At 35.6% G+C, this 9,129-nt stretch overlaps 1 protein-coding gene across 3 annotated transcripts in view; it reads right to left on the bottom strand.

Annotated features, from left to right (window-relative positions):
* Nucleotides 1-2,706: 2,706 nt before the first annotated feature.
* LOC131051708 (protein S-acyltransferase 8) overlaps nucleotides 2,707-9,129 on the bottom strand; it is a 61,468-nt gene continuing 55,045 nt past the window's right edge. For all 3 annotated transcript variants that reach the window (XM_057986319.2, XM_057986318.2, XM_059221354.1), the window contains one exon: nucleotides 2,707-3,639. In XM_057986319.2, coding sequence (XP_057842302.2) covers nucleotides 3,097-3,639 — 543 coding nt within the window. In that variant the 3' untranslated portion in view covers nucleotides 2,707-3,096. The remainder of the gene's footprint in view (nucleotides 3,640-9,129) is intronic.

The following is a 9,129-nucleotide window of genomic DNA, read 5'->3' as shown; positions in this document are numbered from 1 at the left end:
TGAATCTTGGCATCTTCCCATTCTGCATGCTCTCTTTTCATTCTGATGATGGATCACGGAGTGTGATCCGAAACGTTGATGCAAAAAATCATACACAATCTGATCTGGAAGCACTCTAGATGATATCTAATGGATTGTGGAAACTTGGTGTCTGTTATAAATAATTAAGTTAACATAATAGATATGAGGTTGTCGAGTTCATGTTAGAGACAAATAATGAACATATCTACCTATATTTTATAGCCAAAATCATGCATACCGATATGCATTTGAATCGGCTCGTGCTACACATGTTTTTCTAGTTTAATCACAAATTTACGAGTGAAACATTAACATTCCCTTGTTTCTTTGAGTTAGTCGATACGATAAATTTCTTTCAACATGTGAAGTAGATTCAAAAAGTTACAAAACTGAATAAGTTGAAACCTATATCTAATGCACTAGAATATGCTGTAGGTAGCTTCACTTACAATAAATTTTATATCTACCTCTACTAAAACATCGATGAATGCAAATATTTAGCTTGCTGCACAGTTCACAAATCCAATTTCAGGGTCCATTAGACCGCCTGAGATGCTTTCAAATGATGCAAGTGAGCGAAACTCCACAAGCTCCAGTTTAGATTTCGTTCTGTGAAAATATATTTGACTTTCACTGATGAAGAAGGAGAGAGACCAATAGGCAGAACCCTTAACACGACACATCTACACCAGTTATCATTCATGTGCCTGTTGCATGTCGAATTGGATGCTATATACAACAAAAGGTGAACATTGGCATATGGACAACCCTACACAACTTTGATAAGCAAGTTTGCAGTCAATAAACCATGTCAGTCTCATCATATCAACCAAGTTTTAGTCTTGTCAAGTTGTCAGCGTTGGCCTTGTTTGTCTACCATCAAATTTTGCAGATTGAACATGGATAAGGAATGGCAAACAAAGATGGATCAAGTTTTTGAAGGTTAATAGCACTAGAGTAAAAAGGGAAGATGATATAGTGATAAAGATTTGAAGTTGTAATTAAGTTGGAAAATGGATAATAAATCCTCTAGAAGTCGATTCAATTGGCATGAGCGAAAATCAGCACAGGTAGGAGATTAGACACAAAGTTTGAAATGTTTAAATAATTGTCAAGAGAAAGTTGCACTTTTTAAGTGGCTCTACCACAACTGAAGTGCGACAATGTTAAAGAGGTTCTAGACACGAAGATGTCACACATTTTAAGTGGCACAGCCAATCCAAAATAGTGACAAAGAATTGGCAAATATCTACTGAAATGGCAATCGAGGGTGGCAATGTCATTAGAAAACCATGACAGAGAACAAAGTAATGAAGTCAATGCCACTCTAAGGTGGTGAAGCTAAAAGGAAATCGCAACTTAGTTAAGGTGGTGAAGCTAGAAAGAAATCACGACTTGGCTAAAAGGTAGATAAATGAGGAAAATGTGTGACCAACAAAGACAAGTTAAAAACATAAAGGGAAGTCACTTTTTGCTTGGCAATGCTAACACAACAACTCAAAATGATAAACACATTAAGAAACCATGCCCAATCAAAGAACTTAAAAACAAAAGGGAAAGTTGCAATTTTCACTTTGTATTGCCACACAAAATGCAAGACAAATGAGAGTTTGTGCAATATTTATGCAACTGAAGTTTTCATTCAACTTTTAAGTCAGATTATTGTGTTTTGTTATGAGATTCCATAAGGCAATCTATGATCAAGTTGTGTAGCACCTATATTCTCTTTTTATAAGAAGCTTTGTAGATTTTAAAGAATTGCTATCTTCAATCTCAAAATAACATTTCAAATTGTTCTAGAAAGTTTCTCATGTTTAATCAATCGTATTGTCACTACAAATTCGTTAGCCTTTATTTTCACCAGTGAATAGTATTTGTTTTCCAGTTTATATTATTATTCAGATATATAACAGAAAATTCTTGTGGTAAGATAATAAACTTTCAAATCTTGTGCTCCAACCTCTATGATAAAAATATAGATCTCATTTGCATTCAGGTATTTCATATTCATGCAAAAACCCGAGATGATAAAACTGTGCAATGTCCATAAGTAGCAAATTTGTTTATTATTTAGCTTTTAGGAGAAGATTATATCACGGAGCATCGCCTGCAAATTTGAAGAGAGAATTTCCGCACATACTTACGATTTGAGATGTCCTGAAAAGGACAAATTAAAACACTAACATAGTGAAGCCGGCATTAATACATAAAATAATGAAGCAAAGTCAGTCCATTTGTAAATAGCCAAATCTGGAAACTCAAATTGGAGCATTGATGATATTATTTTAACAGAGGAACTGCCAAACAGACATCCCCCACAAAAAAGATAATTATGTATCCTGCTTCTGCAGTTTTTATCACCCATGTGATCTAAAACACAAACAGTCCTCAAATTTTTGGTCACTAGAAAATTCTTCTCCCAAATCGGTGACTTTCTACATATTAATGATAGCTTGGAATATGCACTGAAAAATTCTGAAATGTTATAGATTTTGGGCATGAATATTCACTTGCAAGTAAACTTTAGTTTGACTTTTATGTTGATCAACCATAAAAGAAGCTAGGTGTAGCTGAAAAATTATTATTAAACATCATTTCACACAGTTCAGAAGCTTCAGCAAAATGTTGATTATGTACTGAAACTCGTAAGTTGTAAAAAAATGGATTTTTATATTTATACAAGGGTGAATATGAAAAAAAGGAATTCTATTAATGTCCACAAATGACAAACGTAGGTCAATGTGACTCAAAAGTACAAGTTTCAATAGTCGATCAGGATGGAATGACCAAAGCAGGTCAAAGCCACTTAAAATTACAAGTTCCAATAGAAAATCAGAGGTGCAATGGTAGACTGTTACCAAACAAAAATATCTAAAGAATCCAAAAATAGCTTGGACGCAAAAGGACCCAATAAGAGGGGCCCAAACCCTATACAAGTTCATTAAGAGAAACTGTTACTTTAGCTGCCACAATAATGTTCAAAAGAATAATTTCAGAGAGTGAAATCTGTCCTGGATCATCCTCACAGGAACTATTTGAAGTAGAAAAGGAATCTGAAACATGAGCACTTGACTTTCACCTGTTTCCTGGTGGTGTAATGTGCCCACTGAATCGAGCACTCTCTGTAATTCCTGAACCCAGAGAAAGTATCTCAGGTGAAATTTCAAAATTCTCATTTCTTCGACCCCAACTAGAGCGTCTGGAATAAGCTCCAGTTCTTGCATCTATGTTCTCTGAGGAAATAGGCCGGCCTATAGCACGCGCAAATGCATCCTCATAGCCATCTTTAACGTCTAAACCAACATCATGACTATTGCTATGTTGACTCTGCAATTCTTCATTGTTTTCCCCTTCCAGACCATGTACTCCAGTTGATGATTCACCTGCTTCTACATCAGAACCAATTTTCACACGCAAATTTCCAGCATCATCTTGACTTTCTGTATTTGGAGGAACATACACAGTCTGTCTTGGCACATCTTGTTCTACCCTGGCCCGGAAATTGTTCTTTGATGGTCTAATCCCTGTGCAGAAAACTTCCCTAAAATTATTGCTTGCTCCTTGATCATAAGGATTAATTCTATTCTCGGACCGGTACCTGAAATTTTCATATGTAGTCTGCAAGTACAGAAGCACTGGAAAAATCAGCTAAATATATAAATCAAACATTCAATCACCATTCAGTTTCAAAAGTCTTTAATCATTCACAGATGCTGCATGGACTATTTCCAAAGTAAATACTTTCTTTTTCAATTTGGCTGCTTTGACATATGAAAATGACATATCATGAAATTTTTTAAGAAGCAAATTTGAATCTAAAGAATATAAGAATAACCTCAAGGTTATGAAGCTTCAAGTTCAATAATTGTTTATATTCATTTATTGTTTCAATATCACTGACTTATTCAACCTTATTGATAACCTTGATTTTATTTTTGTGACCTGGAAGACTTTTGGTATGGGCCCTCCAAACAATAATTTTATTGCAGGCCCTTCAATCAATCTGTTCCTTGTTTGAATGGTCCTATATTAAATTTTGTAAGTACACTGTATATTAATTTTCCATTGGTCTTTGTTCTATTGTCACATTAAAACTTAACAGCATTTATCATATAAACATGTCTTTTCATTTTGATTGGTGACACAATTGTCATTTAAAACTTACATATCCAAAAAAGGAGTTGACTCTGTTAGTAAAGATTGATTTCAGAAGGTATGTCACTGAAATCTTTAATAAAGAAACCAAATAGTCTGAACTATTTTCATTGCATTAATTCTGTTGTCTACCTAAGCTCAGGGTATTATGATGCATATGGTGGGTATGGGATAACCAGTAAGTGGCAGGCTTAACTATTGGCTAGCTTTATTTAGTAACTTGTGGATTAAGCTACATTTAGTAACCAGTGGATTAGGTAAGATTTACCCTTGCCCTGGTGTTATTAGAATAAAAGTTACATATACGTGAATTGTCAGTTTATAGGCATTAGAATAAAACTTAAAAGGTATTGAGAAGTTAAAATATAATGTAAGTGGTTCAGAACTACATTTGGGTGAGCTTGAGGAGTGAAACCTTAATTAAGAAGTCTCGTATAACACTACCTCAGGGATATTCTTCTGGAGTTGACAAGTATTTGGGTACCATCAGTGCCCTTAAGTATGCAATTTTCATCATAATTTGACATTTTTCTGTTCACATGCTGAATCTAGTTGTACTTTACAATGATAATGAATTGGAATTTCATGTAAATGTTGAGATGTACTATTAATAATTTAATTGCTGTTGTATTATTTATTTTCCCGAGATCAGCCTAGATTTTGCATAATCCTTGTCCAACTGATGGAGTTCGGTTCTGGTATAATTCTTGTGTCAAGATAGTGCTCCACTGTATTCTGTCTTAAGGTAGGCCTGGTATATTAGTTTTTGCTGCTCTCAGACAGATTACATGCAAGTTCAAGTCAAGAGTGCCTATCATGTATTTTGCCATTTTGTGCACACATCCCAATGGGATGATCTGCAACCTTTATTCATGATATGTACATTGAGATTCATTTTTGCTTTCAAAACTGGCAAGTTTGTAACATTTGGAATCAATAGATGTACAAGATTTTAATAATTTAGAGACTAATAAATAGTAAAGCAGCTATATGCGTAATTGATTAAAGCTATTCCCAGGAAGATGATACATATATGCCATATCCAAAAGCAAAGATCTAGATTGCAACTGGATTATTTCACACTGATTTGGAGCATCATATCCTCTACTTGGAAGAAGCAAATGGAGACTAACCAAGAGCAAGTATTGATGGGATTCATAAGTAGTTGAGGAGGGTGCTTTTAAACTTTTACATTGCAACACCAATCTTCAACAAAAATTGCATAATCCTAAACTATCTTACAACCCTGGTAATGGGTTAGCATTGGATAGGTACATAAAGCCTCAGGTTGTGTGGCACCCACTCCTCAAGGTATAAAAGAAAATTCCAGTGGAGTTTCCAGGGGTCCCTTGGCCTGGTAGGTGATGGTTTCTTTAGAAATTGGCAAAGGCAGCCAGTTCTGGTATTTATTCTTGACACATGTCAATATACACTAATCATGAAGCGGCTAAGGCCATGCTCAAACATCTACAATTAGCTATTCTCTTGGGTTAGAAGAATCTAATTGTGGAAGGTGAATGTCAAATTATTGTCAACACTATGAAAGGTTGTACAATGTAATGTTAAAGCTTAGCAAATATAGGCCATTATTGATGAAGCTAAGTGGTTGGCTTCCGAATTTGACTATATTATTTTTCACAGTGAAGCATAACGAGAATCATGTGGACCTAGCTGCGAATAGAGGAGTTGGGCTTTGGAAGAGGAGAGGACCACCAGATACACCTTTGTAACCTCCATTCCCTTTTATTTTCGGAACATTCTCTCCAAGTATTGCAATTTTTTATCTCTACTTAGTTAATCTCTTCATTATGTTTATGGGTGATGGTATGTGATTTGACTGCTTCATTACTCTAATCATATAAAGCTAAAAACCTAAGATAATCAATTACTTGTGGTGTTGAGGTGAAATGAATGTTATCATAGATGCTTGTTCCATCATTTTGGGGACTTAACGTTTGCATTATGTAGTTAAGAGGTTAATCACCCCCTTTATTATCACCACTGCCATTGGATTTTTACTCTTCTTTTGGCATCCTCAAACTGCAAGTGAGCTCCATAACTCTTCTTTGACCAGATTTGGGAATTGAGCATAAATTTGCAGGTTAGAGATTAAAAAAACACCAGAAGAGTGTAGGAATTCCTCCTCTTGCCACTATTTCCTTGAGATGTCACAAGCATACCTACTCTTCTCTATTTTATAAAAATTATCACTCTTTTTTATAAAAATTGTTTTTTATATTCCTGTTCTCTTTTATTATCCATAATTAGTATTGATATTCTCTTAATTAACTCATCAGTGAATCTTATTTATTTATAACAATAACTTGATTGGATAGGTTGTCCTTTATACAATTAATGGAAAAACAGCTACCATGTGCTTAGATTTGATTGTCAACTGTTCCTAACTAGAAAGCAAGAACCAAACATAAACAAGATTAAGAAAACAAAAAACACAAGTGCCCAAGACAAATTTGGCCTAGAGAAACCTGATTTGGGATGAAAAACAAACACCAGAAGAGTTAGGGAATTCCTCCTCTTGCTACCGTTTCCTTGTGCTATTACAAGAATACCTACTTGAGGCTTTCATGGACATTTATTACATAAACGTGTCCAAAAACATTATACAATCTCTGAAACTTTCTCAACTCACTTTTCTGTCATGGTCAACCTCTCTAAGGCACTCTAAGCAATTAACAATCAATTTCCTGCTCAACTAACCTTTTACAATTTTCCCCATTAAGTTATATGATGTTTAAATTTTAACATCTTTACAGGTTCAAAAAGGAAGCTAGAAAGACTCTAGAAGAAAAGATGTCATCTACAGTCATTACTCTACCTGTTCTTTTATGTCTCAAGGTGATTGCAAAACTGCTCATAAAGAAACTGAAGTTGCATAATAAAACAACTAACTGGCAGTGACATAAACATCAGCTGTAAAAACAAACAATTATGCAAGCTCCCTTGCTTGAGCCAATGGTTCTACAACCATCCATGGAACATTGCTTCTCTTCAAGAAACCAGCTAGATTGAACTTACACATCAATACAAGGGTGCATCCCTCCCAAATCTCATGGTACCCAGGACAAGGAATGACCCCTAGCTATTGCCTATCCGCATAAATTTCAGGGACATGTCCCTAAAACAACCCCTTGATGAGGCCCTACGTCTCAAGGATGCCAATGATATCCCCTGACCATCCCAAGGATGTCCAACTCCAGACATTTCTCTTTATTTGCCTTTACAAAGTTCACTTTTTTATCAAACCCTACACCCTCCCTATAACTAATCCACTCATCCATTTGCAGCTCGTAATCACCACAATCAATTTGCATTTTGCACTTGTCATAGTGAAAACAACGAAATTTTATTTTTTTGTAGCTGCTATTCTTGAATCAATGACAAATGAACCTTGAACCATGAAGTTGATGCATTATGTGAATGTCTTCATTTAATGCTTGTTGATTTTTTATGGCTGCTATACTTGAATCAATGACAATAGAACATTGTTCCATGAAGTCAATGCATTGCTGAGGATAGTGTCTTAAGTAGCTTATTTCCAAATATTTTGTGATGTAATTTAATCACGACTCCCCAATTAGAAAGTTTTTGGTTTTCAATAGCTAGGCAGTCATGATGTTAAATACACCATATTGCAGATAAGAAGATTTCCCTAAGGCTCTTGGCTATTTCTCTCAAAGGCAAAGCACTTGAATGGTTTTGAGGTTTAACACAATCATCCATTGCAAGTTGGGATCAGTTTGGTGTTGTATTTGTGAGAAATTCAGGGAGAGGTCTGATTGTGTAAGTCTGATTCAGCATCTTGCTACAATGAAGAGAGCAATGATGAAATCTATTGACAACCTCAACACAAGGTTCAACAAGACATGGGAGAAGATACTAGTTGGGACATCCTCCAAGATTTATCTTTCTAAGAGCATTAGACTCCAATTTAACTTATGATTAAGATGCTAAGTGGCCATACTCTCCCTCAAGCCTATAATATTGCCATTCAAGCTAAGCAAGACATTGTTATGATTGGAAAGCTTTCTCTGATAACTGTAACCCCTTTATTCAAGTCATCATATGCATCTTCTAAACCTGTCCAACATGATCCTCTGCAAATTTGCAGCCCACCTGCCTCCCCTCTCACTAAGAGTCATGATCCTAATAAGGTAGTTACAATGAAAGAACTGTCTTTAAATTTCTAATGACTTGATGGTTCTTAAGGAACAATTTGCAGCCATGAATCTCCCTATACAGCCCATTCCCTCAATGCAAAGGCCCGATTTTTGAAGTCATAACTATTCCCAGCCTATTCCTTCCCATTCCTATCAACCTATTACACACTCCCCGCGAGTTTCATTCAGCCGTACAGCTTAAAATCAGCATGGGAAGATGTAAAACCAGATGCTCTGTAATGTCCCTACTAGTTAGAGATCACTGTCCTGCAAAACAGATTGTTAGAATACAACAAATATACATATATATATATAACTAATCTAACTTGCAATTTAACTTTAAAATACTTAATTAACACTAATCACAATTCTTATCTAATAAAAAGGATACGAATGCCATATGGAGGTATGTCCTTAGGCGGCTGTGGAGCTTGCCTTCTTGGAACCCATCTTGGTTCCAAGCCATCCACAAAATCGAAGGTGAATTCGATTCTTGTCTTGGATGTAACTACTTACACCCAAGCCATCCAGGAAATCGAAGGTTAATTTGATTCCTGTCTTGGGTGTAATTTCTTACACCCAAGCCATCCAAGGAAGACCATATGTCAATTCCTTGCTTTGGATGATGCATCCCATCATCCAAGTCTACCAGAGGGGACCGGCCAGATCCATCTCTTCTTGGATGAACTTTGTTAACCAAGCCATACATATATGCATATAGATATTCAGTATATACTGCCTACCAAGGATTATCATAATCCCTCCATTAGGCTAA

This window comes from Cryptomeria japonica, chromosome 5, assembly GCF_030272615.1.
Source record: "Cryptomeria japonica chromosome 5, Sugi_1.0, whole genome shotgun sequence".
Taxonomy (NCBI): Eukaryota; Viridiplantae; Streptophyta; class Pinopsida; order Cupressales; family Cupressaceae; genus Cryptomeria; species Cryptomeria japonica.
This window is presented reverse-complemented; position numbering and strand designations above follow the sequence as displayed.